This window comes from Pogona vitticeps, chromosome 3, assembly GCF_051106095.1.
Source record: "Pogona vitticeps strain Pit_001003342236 chromosome 3, PviZW2.1, whole genome shotgun sequence".
In the NCBI taxonomy this organism is placed as follows: Eukaryota; Metazoa; Chordata; class Lepidosauria; order Squamata; family Agamidae; genus Pogona; species Pogona vitticeps.
Genome location: NC_135785.1, coordinates 271,069 through 284,607, shown reverse-complemented (window position 1 = coordinate 284,607; position 13,539 = coordinate 271,069). Strand labels below are relative to the sequence as shown.

General features: G+C 48.9%; 1 protein-coding gene and 1 long non-coding RNA gene across 7 annotated transcripts in view; both read left to right on the top strand.

Moving 5' to 3' along the window:
* The first annotated feature begins 487 nt into the window (after window positions 1-487).
* The window catches only part of DLG1 (discs large MAGUK scaffold protein 1), a 120,051-nt gene continuing 106,999 nt past the window's right edge, over window positions 488-13,539 (top strand). For 2 of the 6 annotated variants that reach the window (XM_072996432.2, XM_072996431.2), the window contains exons 1-3: window positions 488-950; window positions 1,606-1,737; window positions 4,696-4,862. In XM_072996432.2, the coding sequence (XP_072852533.2) occupies window positions 932-950; window positions 1,606-1,737; window positions 4,696-4,862 (318 nt within the window). In that variant the 5' untranslated portion in view covers window positions 488-931. The remainder of the gene's footprint in view (window positions 951-1,605; window positions 1,738-4,695; window positions 4,863-13,539) is intronic. The other 4 variants (XM_072996433.2, XM_072996434.2, XM_072996435.2 and 1 more) reach the window with 4 other exon arrangements.
* Window positions 10,177-10,805, top strand: LOC144587950 (uncharacterized). The gene is made up of 2 exons (XR_013543218.1): window positions 10,177-10,269; window positions 10,558-10,805. It is a non-coding gene; the product is annotated as an uncharacterized LOC144587950 (long non-coding RNA).

The window sequence follows — 13,539 nt, the reverse complement described above, 5'->3', positions numbered from 1 at the left end:
TTCCGTCCAGCCCCTGCCCTCGGCCCGACGCCCAAGCGGGGCCGCCGAGGAAGGCGGGGGAGGGGGAGGGGGGTCCTCCCGAGGGTCCGGAGGCGCTTCCCCCCAGCACATCGGGGAGATCGCGTTCGCCGCCGCCGCCGCCAGGCTCGTCCACGCGGCCGGACCCCCGTCGGAAGGGCTGGCCGGGGAGAGGAGAGGAGGGGAGGGCGGCGCGGAAGAGGCCGGCCAGGCGGAGGAGGGCGAGGCCGCCCAAAGGAGACTCTTGCAGGCGGGCGCTCCAAGGGCGGCGTTGGCGGCCGGAGGAGCCCGAGGAGGGAGCCCAGCCCGCGGGGCCCCCCAGGACGGGGCTCGGCCACCCGGCGGCGGCGGCGGGAAGGAGGGAAGGCGCTCACCTGGCCAAGGAGGGAGGGAGGGAGGGAGGGAGGAGGAAAGAGCCGCCCCCCCTCCCTCCCGCTCCTGCCGAAACTTTCCGGGTGGGGCCGGGCGCGCTCACCTGGCCCTCCGAGCCCCGCCCGGCGGAGGCGGGGCGCGGGGGCGGAGGCGGCCTCCGATTGGCGGGAGGAGGCTTTTGGGGCGGGGCCACGCCGCTCTCCGCCCCCCGCCGGCCAGGCCCGCGACGCCATCTTGCCTGGAAAGTTTGGAATCTCCGAGCGCGCGGCCGGACCGGAGCCCCGAGGACCCGCCGGAGAGGCCAGCCCTTCGCCGCCCCCCCCCCACCCGCCACGGTCCGACCGACGGGCCGCCCGCCGCGGGGAGGCCGCCCGAGTGGAGGGGCAAGTCGCCCCCCCCACACAGACACTCCCCACAGGGCCCGCCCCGTCCCGGCCGAGGGGGAGGCGAGGGCAAACCCCCCCCGCTCCCGCTCCCGCCCGGCGCCCGGTCTCTGAGGGGGCAGCGGAGGGGAGGAAGAGGCGGCGGCGGCGGCCCCGCCATGCCCGTCAGGAAGCAAGGTGCGCCCCCCCCTTCCTTCCCTCCCTCTTGCCTGACTGGAAAAAGAACTCCCGGGGGTGGGGGTGGGGGTGGTGGGGCGGGGGGGAGAGAAAGGGGGTGGGGGCGGGGGGGCTCGTGCTGCCGCCCCCGCTCTTGTCCGCCGCCGGTGCCGCCCGAGGCGGGTTGGGGGAGACGGAGCGGCGGGCGCAAGGCTGGGCGGCGGTGCCTCTGAGCGCGTGCAGAGGGCCACGGCCGCTCCCCGCCCTGGCCAAGGCGGCCGCCCCGGAGCCCCGCGCTCCCCTTCCCTCCCGAGCCCCCCCCCCCGGGCGCCCTGCCGGGCCCGTCTCGCCCCCCCTCCCTGTCCGAGGAAGGCGGGCGGGCGGGAGGGCGGGGTTCTTGCGCGGGGGCGCCCCCGAAGGATTGGGGGGCTTCGGGAGGGAGGGGGGGAGCCGCCGGCCGAGCGCGGGGTCGCCTTCCGCGGGAGCAATAGGCAGCCAGCCGCCCCACCTCTCTCTCTCCCCCCCCCGGGGACGTTTCGGAGCGAAGAAGCCCGGCGTTTGGGGGGGGCGCGGAGGGGTGTGTGTCGCCGTCCCCCCCCCCCGCGGCTTCCCTCCCTCCCGCCCTCCGTCCGGTAACGGCGGCGGCGTGGTGGCGGGTCTTCTGGGCTCGTTGCAGACACGGAGCGGGCGCTGCGCCTCTTGGAGGACTACCGGGCGAAGCTCAGCCAGGCGGAGGACCGGCCGCTGCGGAGCTCGGTGGAGCGGGTCATCGGCATCTTCCAGAGCAGCCTCTTCCAGGCGCTGATCGGTGGGTCTCCCCCCTTCCCCTCCCTCCCTCCCTCCCTCCCACCTACCTCTGGCGTCCGGGCGGGGGCTGGCGCCGCCGCCCTTGGGCTGAGCCGAGGGGCCACCCAACCACCCACCCGGTGTGCGCGAGAGGGGAGGAATGGCCGCACTCCCCCGGCAGCGCCTTTCTTGCCATGGGAAAGCACCCTGCCACTTTCCTTGTGGTTGTGTGCCCCTGCCAGCGGGGGGTGGGGTGGGGGGAGCAGCGTGTTTGATTTAGGAGGTCCCGAACTCAGACAAGGGAGTCTGTCCTCCATCTTTGCCAGCCAAGAGGAATGGAAAGAACCCTTTGAGTGTATTTTAACGAAGCCCAGGTTGTTAGACTGTAAGCTCTGTGCTCCCTAAAGCAGTGGTCCCCAACCTTGGACCTCCAGATGTTCTTGAATTTCATCTCCCAGAAATCCTGGCCAGCAGAGCTGGTGGTGAAGGCTACTGGGAGTTGTAGTCCAAGAACATCTGGAGGCCCAAGGTTGGGGACCACTGCCCTAAAGCCCTCCTTCTGCATCCTTGCTTGCATTTCTTTGGAGCCAGCTTCTTAGCTCCTTATACTCCTCCAGTTACTTTCTTCTGGGCAAGCCACCTGGGCACAATTTTCTGTGATAGCTTTCTTCCTGGGGCTTCTTAGCCAGGCTGGTGGGTTCCTGGACCTTCTGCTTTTTTATCCTCAAAGGTGGTGTTTATTGCTGTGGGACTGACAAGTACCTTCCAAGCAGTTTTAATAGATTTTACTCCAGATGTTGCTTTCTAACTTCACTTGTATCATTTCTATTATGTTGAAGGAGTTTCTGGCTTTTAAGTCAAATATGTCTCTGTTACAGTTTTCTGCACTTTGTTTCATTTTACTTATACATAAGTCATCTTTGATAGAGGAAGGGGTCATTGTTTACTGTTTTCCTAATCCAGCCTAGGACTACAGATGCAAGGTGGCTCTTTGATTGTCCCTTTGCCCGATAGGTTTCACTGAATGCTCCTGGACTATGTTCCCCATTTGTGTAATCAAAAACTTTCTCACCCTTATTTCTCAGGGAGGACAGAATGCTCTCTGTTACCAGTTTTTCTTCCAAGGTCCAGTTTAAAAGCTGCTGTGTTGCCCTTTTTATGCCTGACTCTAGCAGTGTGGTCCTACTTTGGATCAAAGGGAACCCAAACCTTTGTGCTTGTTTGGCTTGCCTCATAATATACCCAGCCAAAAGGCTATTAAGCTTAACGTCTTTCCTTTTGCCTGTCCTGAACCTCCCTCTACTCAGCAGTATTGGCTAATCTCAGGTATTAGGATGACGATGAAAGCAGGAGTCTAGTATATCTGTATCTTTCTTCTCCTTATCCTACTTAACTTGCATACTTCAGTCATGTCACCCATACCTTACTTTTCCTCCCTAAAGTGGCCGCCTAGAGTGGTCGAAATGACTAGATAGGCGGGGTATAAATACAATAAATAAATAAATAAATAAATAAAGGACTGTACAGCGGTGCCTCACTAGACAGTTACCCCGCATGACAGTTTTTTCGCTAGACGTTTACTTTTTGCAGTTGCTATAGCGATTTGCAAAACAGTGATTCCTATGGGGGAATTTTGCTGGACAATGTTTGGTCCCTGCTTCGCAAACCAATTTTCGCTAGACAATGATTTTGACAGCTGCCTCCGTGCTCGCAAACAGATGTTTTCGGGACCTAAGCTTCGCAAGACAGCAATTTAAACAGCTGATCGGCGGTTCGCAAAGCAGCTTTCCTATGGCCGATCTTCGCTATACAACGACGATTCTTCCCCTTTGGAACACATTAAACAGGTTTCAATGCATTCCAATGGGAAAATGCTTTTCGCTAGACAATGATTTCGCTAAACAGCTATTTCAGTGGAACGGATTATCATCGTCTAGTGAGGCACCACTGTAACTGCTTCCTACAGAGGAGTTGTTCAAGCCCCTGAATTGCTTGGGTTGCCCGTTGCTGCATCTTCTCCAGCTAGATACAGTGGTGCCTTGCAGGACGATTTTAATTTATTCTGCGAATATCGTTGTCTTGTGAAAAAAAAGTCTTGCAATGTTCCCTATGGGAAATATCGCAAGATGAATGAAATGTAGTTGTCTTGCGAAGCATCGGTCTCAGGGAAAAACCGGTCTTGTGAAGCACGGCTATAGAAAAAACGTCTTGTGAGTCACCATAGCGATCGCAAAAAACTAATCGTCTTGTGGATTAATCGTCCTGCGTGGCAATTGTCTTGGGAGGCACTACTGTAATTGCCTTTTCTGGTGTGTGTGTTGTGACCAGAATCATGTATTCTAGGTGTAGTTACATCACGTGCTTGTGGGGAAAGGATTATGGTCTTGGGGCTCTTTTCCTAACAACCTCCAAAATAGCTTTTACCTTTTTCACGGAAGATGCACACTGGGTTGACCTTTCCATTGAACTCTGCTCCTGGTTCCCAAGATTTCTTTCCTCCCCTGGTTGGTTGCCTCCTGTTCTTGTAATCACTTCCCCGGTTGGCCTCTCCCTTTCTTTTTATCTCAGAAAAACACAAAGAAGCTGAGAGAGACAGTGTGGTTTGACTGATGATGATCTTAGGGTAGTCACTGTCTTTCAATTTATTTTGTTCACCCCCCTCTCTCACACACACACACACACACACACATTCATGTACACACGCATCCCCCCACCCCCCCTTCTACAAACCAGCCACCATTCTCTGTTTGAAAAGTGTGGATCTTTCTGCTTTGGCACTTTGTTCAGAGGCAGGCTCAAAAACCACACCCCAGCCTTGCTGGTTACCCATTGTTGCTTTACGAGTAGCTTTTGTGTTGTATACTGCTGTGTACCAAGAGGTGTAATTCTATTCTTTTGGAGTTTTCATCCCACACTGATCAAGCAGAATGCAGAAATTTTGCATTATGTGTTTTCTCCCAAAATGTATCTCTGTCCCCAGATATTCAAGAATTTTATGAGGTGACTTTGCTCGACAATCCCAAAAGTATCAGCCGCTCGAAGCAAATCGACTTTGTCCAGCCTGTGAACACATGGGACTTCTCCAGCCTTCCAAGCACCACAGTGACTTCTGAAACGCTGCCCAGCAGCCTTAGTCCAGTCGCAGAGGTATGTAGGGCAATGGCGTGTTTCCTTCTGGGCTCTGGAACAACGAGCAGGATTGTTATCTCGAAGCCGTCTGTTATACGGAGTCATTGGGGGTGGGCAAGAGTGTCATTGCCAGATTCGTACCCTGTGGTTTGCCTGGATTCTTCCAAGGTGCCTGTTTCTTTTCTCAGTGGGGTTTGTTTGTTGCCAGGCCAGTGAATGTTCTGAAGTGGGATTTGACTTGTAGCCCAAAGATGGCAGGTCAGTGTAAGTGATCTTCTGCTGAAAGGCCAGTGGTCTTCCCTTCTCTCTGTGCCCAGGGCAGAGAGTACTTTGTCACCCACCATCTCTGAGGGGAAAGTCATCATGAAGGATCCTCGTCCAGCCAAAAGAGTCAATAAACAAGCTTCATGCTGATCTGAAAATGTTTTAGGGCCAGCTTAAGTGTGAGTTTATTTGGCATCTGAGGCTGTTTTCTAGAATAGCGGCTGAGGTCTGGAGGGGGATTTTGATATGCCTCACACGTGAACATTTGTATTGACAAAAATGAGCTGTCATAATAGAACATTGACCTTAACAGATGGAATGAAAAAGGTAAAACTGGTGCTGATCTGGTAGGTGGTGGCGGTGCCCTCTTTATTTATCTCGTTGGTTCTTTGGTAGCAGCCTTTCTGTATTATTGAACCAGTCTGATTGCTTTCACACTAAGTATGTGTGAGTCCTGTGGGCATTTAATGCACTCTGTCATGCCATGTCAGGAAATGTTGACAATGTTGAGTTGAGATTCAACCAACATGAACATCTCAAGAGGTTGTCCATCATAATGGGGTCCTCTTTGGTGGGACTTGGTTCTCAGAGGTAGATTGCCCCAAACGTTTCATTCGCTTATTCATTTTATTTTATTTATATACCACCCCACTAGTTCGTTCGTTTAGTCGTTTAGTCGTGTCCGACTCTTCGTGACCCCATGGACCAGAGCATGCCATGCCCTCCTATCTTCCACTGCTTCCCGTAGTTGTGTCAATTTCATGTTGGTTGCTTCGCAGACACTGTCCAGCCATCTCATCCTCTGTCGTCCCCTTCTCCTCTTGCCGTCACACTTTCCTAACATCAAGGTCTTTTCCAAGGAGTCTTCTCATGAGATGGCCAAAGTATTGGAACCTCAGCTTCAGGATCTGTCCTTCCAGTGAGCACTCAGGGTTGATTTCCTTTAGAATTGATAGGTTTGTTCTCCTTGCAGTCCAGGGGACTCTCAAGAGCCTCCTCCAGCACCACAATTCAAAGGCATCAATTCTTCGGCGGTCTGCATTCTTTATGGTCCAGCTCTCACTTCCATACATCACGACAGGAAAAACCATAGCTTTGACTATTCGGACTTTTGTAGGTAAGGTGATGTCTCTGCTTTTAAAGATGCTGTCAAGGTTTGTCATCGCTTTCCTCCCAAGAAGCAGGCGTCTTTTAATTTCATGGCTGCTGTCTCCATCTGCAGTGATCATGGAGCCCAAGAAAGTAAAATCTGTCACTGCCTGCATATCTTCCCCTTCTATTTCCCAGGAGGTGATTGGACCAGTGGCCATAATCTTAGTTTTTTTGATGTTGAGTTTCAGGCCGTTTTTTGCACTTTCCTCTTTCACCCTCATTACAAGGTTCTTTAGTTCCTCCTCACTTTCTGCCATCAGAGTGGTATCATCTGCATATCTGAGGTTGTTGATATTTCTTCCGGCAATCTTAGTTCCGGCTTGGGATTCCTCCAGTCCAGCCTTCCGCATCATGTATTGTGCATATAAGTTAAATAAGCCGGGGGAACAATATACAGCCTTGTCGTATTCCTTTCCCTATTTTGAATCAATCAGTTGTTCCATATCCAGTTCTAACTGTTGCTTCTTGTCCCACGTATAAGTTTCTCAGGAGATAAATAAGGTGTTGAGGCACTCCCATTTCTTTAAGGACGTGCCATAGTTTGCTGTGGTCCACACAGTCAAAGGCTTTTTCATAGTCAATGAAGCAGAAGTAGATGTTTTTCTGGAACTCTCTGGCTTTCTCTATAACCCAGCGCATGTTTGGAATTTGGTCTCTAGTTCCTCTGCCCCTTCGGAATCCAGCTTGTACTTCTGGGAGTTCTTGGTCCACATCCTGCTGAAGCCTACCTTGGAGGATTTTGAGCATAACCTTGCTAGTGTGGGAAATGAGTGCAATTGTACGGTAGTTGGAGCATTCTTTGGCACTGCCGTTCTTGGGGATTGGTATGTAGACTGATCTTTTCCAGTCCTCTGGCCACTGTTGAGTTTTCCAAACTTGCTGGCATATTGAATGTAGCACCTTAAATAGTTATAGTGCTTGGTACTAGTGGGGTGGTCCCACTAGTACCAAGCACTATACCTGGAAAGTACAGTATATGAAAGCATATACCATATTTTTTCGTGTATGCTACTTTTTCCTAAAATCACTAAAAATTGAGGGGCATCTTATAGTCAGAAGTAAGCTGAGAACATGGAGAGAACAAAACAGCTGGTACCTTGCCTCTGTAAACAGGCTTCCTTCAGTCATGAGGCTTAGCTTCCTCCAGGAGACTTAGCTTCCTCCAATCACGAGCCTTATGGAACTGACATCAGCTGATGCTGAAAAAACCAATTGGAACACACCTTGTTGGTGACAGAGCCTGTAGGCTCAGATGCAGCAGGGACTCATAATGTCCGAGTGTTCTGAACCCAGAGACTGAATATTCAAAGCTAGATTTTCTTAATTTTTGGGTTAGAAAAGTACGGGGAGCATCTTACGAACAGGGGCATCTTATAAATAGAAAAATATGGTAGTAATAAATTAAATGAGCAGTTCAAAAATAGTAAAAACTTCAAGAGGCATAAATTGAAGAATAAAGGGTGGAACACTTGCTATAACAATTGAACTCTTTGATTTTCTGTGGTCTTGAAAAAGTAATGGAAGCAGTGGGATTATTGGAATTCCCACTGTGTTCCTATGGGAAGGGATATTCCCTTTTTCTTGTCTTACATCTATTGCCCATCAGTTTCTTTGACAGGCCTAGACTCATAGAAAGAGAAGGAAAGGGATTTCTCTGTCCACGCCTACCAGCTACAACTTGGTAAAATCTGTAAGACTTTGTTCTCCTCATTATCAGTTGTAAAAAGATCCAAGCTCAAGGGGTCATAAGCAGTTGACAAGGCCACTCCTGCGGAAGGTGGTCTAAATCCCATTATATTAGAGATGCATCACTTACCATAGCCAGGAAAGACGGCTGAGGGGCCTGATGCTGAGAGAGGCCCGGAAAGAAAGAACAAGAAACCGGGCCTTCTCGGCGGTGGCCCCTCGACTCTGGAACAGCTTGCCGCCAGAGATTTGCCTGCCTCCCTCGCTGGGTGTTTTCAAGAGCCAATTAAAAACTTGGCTCTTCAGGCAAGCCTTCCCTCCTGCCAATACTTGACTTACTTTTCTTGGTTTTGCTGTTTATCCCATCTTGATTATAGTATTATTGTAGATTTTAATTGTTGTTTTTAAGTTGTTTATGCACAATATATTGTGAGCTGCCCTGAGTAGACTCTTGTCTAGAAGGGTGGGATAAAAATCCAATGATAGATAGATAGATAGATAGATAGATAGATAGATAGATAGATAGATAGATAGATAGATAGATAGATAGATAGATAGATAGATAGATAGATAGATAGATAAAAGATGCGTATAGCTTTCAAGCTGGCCCTCTGTGGGGCCCCCTCTGTTGTCCTGCAAGGCCAGCCCTGTCCTTATTGGGAAGGTGGCCTGCCTGAGTCCCTGGCTCTGGCCAGGTAAGACTCACATGTTCCCACATTTTGGGTTTGAGTTGTTCAGCAGCACACACTATATCAGTGTGGTTGCAGTGAGTCCTTTGCAAGCGAGACACCCTCCCCCTCTGTACAAGGGATGGACGGACAAGGTAGGGGTGCTAGCACGGACATGATCCACACCTATGTCACATCTAGTGCAATCCAGAGACAGGAAGGACATTTGTTGCAGGAACTCCTTTGCTGTTTGGGGAGAAATGTCAGCCTACTTTCCTGAATAAGGTGCTTGACTCCTGTACAATTGGTTGTCTTCCATCTCCCATTTTCTTTTCCTTGTATCATGAGATGTTGATGTGAACTAAAATGTCAACTATTTCTTGTGTTTTAAAGTAAATAGGATTTTTTGAAATCTGTTTCTTCAGAATGTGATGTCAGTGGAAAGCTTTATCCATGCCATGGACTGCCAGGGCAAATAAGCGATTCTTGATAATCTAACATGAACTCTTGCTGGTTACTAAAATGGCTAAACTACCATCTCATGTATTTTGACCCCACCATGAGAGGCAAGAGTCACTGGAAAAGGCAATAACTGTGAGGAAAAGTGGAAGGCAGCAAGAAGAGGGAAGGACCAGACATGAGATGGATTGGCTCAGTAAAGAAAGTCACATCTTTTTGTTTGAAGTATGTGATCAGGACTGTTAATGCTCATGTTAATGGATGTTTTGGAGGTGCTTGGTTTGTAAGGTTGTTAGAATCTGAAAGTCACTAGTCACTAGATGGTATAGCAATACCAATTTCTAAAGCAAAGCAAAGCGTGCTGCTTATATACTGCCCTATAGTGCTTCAAGCACTCTCTGGGCGGTTTACAAGTTAATTATGCAGGCTACACATTGCCGCCCCCCCCCCCCCACACACAGCGAGCTGGATACTCATTTTACTGACCTCGGAAGGAGAGAAGGCTGAGTCAACCTTGAGCCGCTACCTGGGATTGAACCCCAGGTTGTGAGCACAGTTTTGGCTGCAGGACAGCAGTTTAGCCACTGTGCCACGAGGCTCTTTCTGTGTTTTGTTAAACTCCCTGTTTTAATGCATGTGTGTTCTGGTAGTTATTACTAAGTAGAAGGGCACTTCACATATTCCCAGTGGTCCTGAAACCTCCGTTAATCCAAGACAGAAGGACTAGGCTGCTCAGTGGGACGAACTGCTAGGATCATGTTCTGCCAGCATCCTGCCATCTGTGCTAACATCCAGCCTGATTCTGGGCACAGTTCAAAGTGCGGATGCTCACTTTTCAGACACTGCAGGGCTTGGAGTGAGGGTTACCTGCCCATGAGGACCTTAAGGAAATTGGGGGAGGAGCTTCGTCTTGGTGAAGCTAGCAGCTCTCGGGAATAGCTCCCGGGAAAAGCTAGAACCACTTCGGTCTGGGACCCTCCCAGAAACGGGGGGGCCAAGGAAGAGTCAGGAGAGACCCTTCTGCAGCAGCTGGTGAGCCACAGAAGTTAGAAGATTGGGCAGCAACTCAATTTGTCTTTCTTCTGGAAATTCACATCAGCACAGACGAAGACGGGCGCCATTTTTGGCAACTAGCCAAAGACAGCTCCGTTCGCCGAGAATAAGAAAACAGAAGCATGGCGAAAGTATACATCAAAGTAAGTGGAAGCCCTTGTTCTATGAAAAACCTCTTTAAATAAAGAACAAGTGATTGTGTGCAAATTTATGACCAAATGAGATAAGGAGCGGCATTCCTAGCATACCAGCTTTTACTCAAGCTGAAGGTCGAGTCATTTCTAAAGGAACAGCCAGGCAGAAATAGCTCGTGTCTCCATTAAAGGAGGAAAAATAACTCTTGAAGAATCAACTGACAGGCTTTGAAAAAATAAATTCTGTTGCAAGCTGTTCACTTTGGACCCTTTTCCTCTTTGGATATATATTTTTAGACTGTGTGGGACTCTGCTTTCCGTGGATAATATATTTGCCGGGATCCTGATTGCTGGACCTCCCTTTTCGGGGGAGGAGAAGGAAGCCTCTGGAAGTAAAAGGGAGAAGAACGGACTGTGAGCTGTGAACTGGGGGCTATGTGGTTTGAACTGAACTGGGACCTTGACAAATGACATTCTAATAATAGAGTCTTGCCGGGTGAAGGTTAAAACAAACTTGGAGAAGAGAAAAGAAGGGAAAAGAAGAAGCAACCGGTCTGAAAGTTATCAGCGACGTGGAAAAGGACTGGACTACAAAGACACTTGAGAGATTCATGTTTTAGATTCCATCTCTTACTTGAATGTACCTGCTATCTTATTGCTAATATTGTATAGTTGCAAGGTGAAATATTAGAAATATTGGATGTGTATTGGGGTAAAGGGGAGAGGGAATTTTAAGTGAAAATAGTGGAAACAGAAAATGGAACCTCCCCCTGAGAAAATTACAGATCGGTGGCTAGACTGGAAAACCTCTTTCCAGATGTCACTGTTGCAAAAATTCATGCAGGTAAATTATTATATTGACCAGATGGAAGACGTGATTGGAGGCTCTAGGGGAGGGAAGGTAGCGGAGGTTAAATTACACCAAAAAGAGATCTCAGAACCGGCTGTATTGATGAAGATATCAGATAATATACAAGGGATGGAGGGCCACCCAGTAAGCGATGTAGCGATAGCAGATAAGAAAATTGAGGTTGAAAAGCAAATTTTGAATGATATCGTTCCCCCTTTTAAAATATGGAAGAAAAAAGAGTCGCAGAAACAAAACAAGCACAGGGAGGAAAGGGGAGAGGAGAGCAGAATTTATATTATTTTGGGTCTGTTGAGTGTATTCTCAAGAAAAAAGGAGGGTGAAAGAGGGGATATATTTCACAATTGGCCTTGGTGTTCTGATGCTGTGGGAGTAACATAGATTTAAGCTGTATTACACGTATAAGTTGAAAGCTAAAGAGGTTAATACATAGACAAAATAGTCAAAATAGTCAAAAGAAGAAGAAGAAAAGAAGAAGAAAGATGAACCTTTATTGGAACATGAATAGATTAGATGTTTATATACTTGATATGAAAGATTGAATGATTATGCATTTGATGTTTTCTTATTCTCAAAACCCTTTTTCCACACACCCCCACTGCCCTTTGCCTTTTGTATTCCTTCCCCATTACCCAATAGTTTTGAAAATAAAATTATAAAAAAAAAAAGGAAATTGGGGAGGTCAGATTTAGGATCAGGATTTCCCGCTACAGTATATGACAGCTCACGGCAAACTAATTGGACGTGGAAGAGGACAATTAAGTCAAAATCCTTCCCCTCCACCCTCTTTCCCACAGTCTCTCTGGATGTGTGCCCCCCACCCCCACCAAATGGCTGCCTTTTGAGCCATGACTCTGAGGGAGGAAAAACATGCAAGAGCAATGCTTCCCATCTGACCTGTTTCCAGATGTAGATGGCTTCCTTCCTGTGGCTTTTTATGTTCTCATTTTGGTGCCTCTAGTAGGTGTGATGGGAGGGGCAGAGGCTGCTGTCTGCTTGAACCCTATTCTGGCCTGAGAATCTGACTCTCTCCTGCTTTTGTCTAGAGCCAGCAGAGGTTTTCAGCTTGTATTTCGGTTTGGGGGGGTTGGAGAAGGTTTTTTTTGTGTGTGTTTTTTTGGTATTTTGGTTTGATTGCCTGATCTGAAGTGATCTGATTCTGGCCGAGACAGCTTGCTTGCTTGCTTCCTTCCTTCCTTTCTTCATTCCTTCCTCCCTCGCAACCCATAAAATTAAACAAAACACACATGTACCAATACACAAATTACAAGAGGTGTAATTTGCAAAATGATTGCGGAATGCAAAGCATAAAATCAAAAGAAAAAAAATCAGGCAGACTTGCAATGAAAGGCATATTTGAACAGCAATGTTTTCTGGAGCCTTTTGAACATTGGGAGGGAGGGAGGGAGGGGGCCAGGCGCAGCTCCAATGGGAGTTGGTTCCAGAGTGTTGATGCCACTGCAAAGAAGGCTGTACCTCTGGTGGATTATTTCCTGACTTCCTTTGGAGTGGCCACCTGAAGGTGCATTGCTTGGGAGGACCTAGTGGAGTAGGTAGATGACCTTGGCAAAAGGCGCTCCTTTGAGTGGTGTGGCTTATAGTTTGCTGAGCTGAGATACATTAGGGTGCTTTAGAAGAGACCTCACAGACCCCTCCCTCTCTCGACACCACAGCCAGACTTTTTCGAACTGCAATGTCTGGGGACCAAGGTTCGCACAACTGCACTGTCTTAGAAGGAGGATGAAGGTGTTGGAGGTGAAGTCAGTTCTTGGCTGAGATCCTGTCTAGGTATCTGAGCCCATGCTTTGCCTGCAGAAAGTTCCCCCAGATTCGGTCCTGGAGGTGGGACAGAGCCCTTGCCTGGAGGGCCATTGCTGCCCATCAAGGCCCAAAGGACCGGAAAGGGCTGGCTGAGCAATAAGGCCTGTGTTTCAGAGACCTTAGAGGACCCAAGTAGAATTCACTTTACAAAACCAGGTCCAGCAGAGATCCGTCTCTGATCAGATCGAGAACTGTAATGAATGATGGAAATATTTGTCATCTTTTACAGCAGGAAAGGTAAAACTTCAAGGAAGGGGGGGAAATACTTGACTGTAAGTAACGGAAGGAAGATGATTGTATAAAAGGGGCATAAAAATGAGATGGCATAATTAATTTCTGTCTGTCATTCATGTCCTAGTTATGTTATTATGATGCTCTCTATCTGGGGCAGTCTTTGAAGGTAGTTCAGAGACTTCAGTTGCTCAACATGTAGCTGCAAGGTTTTATCAAATGCAGCTGGGAAAAGGTTTGGAACTTTTCCTTTCTATTTTATGTTTTTAAGCCACTCGGGAACCAAAGTTTTCCAGGTAGTGTACTGTACTTACAAATTAGAATGTAGAATGCAACATGTTAGGGAAATAAAATTTATT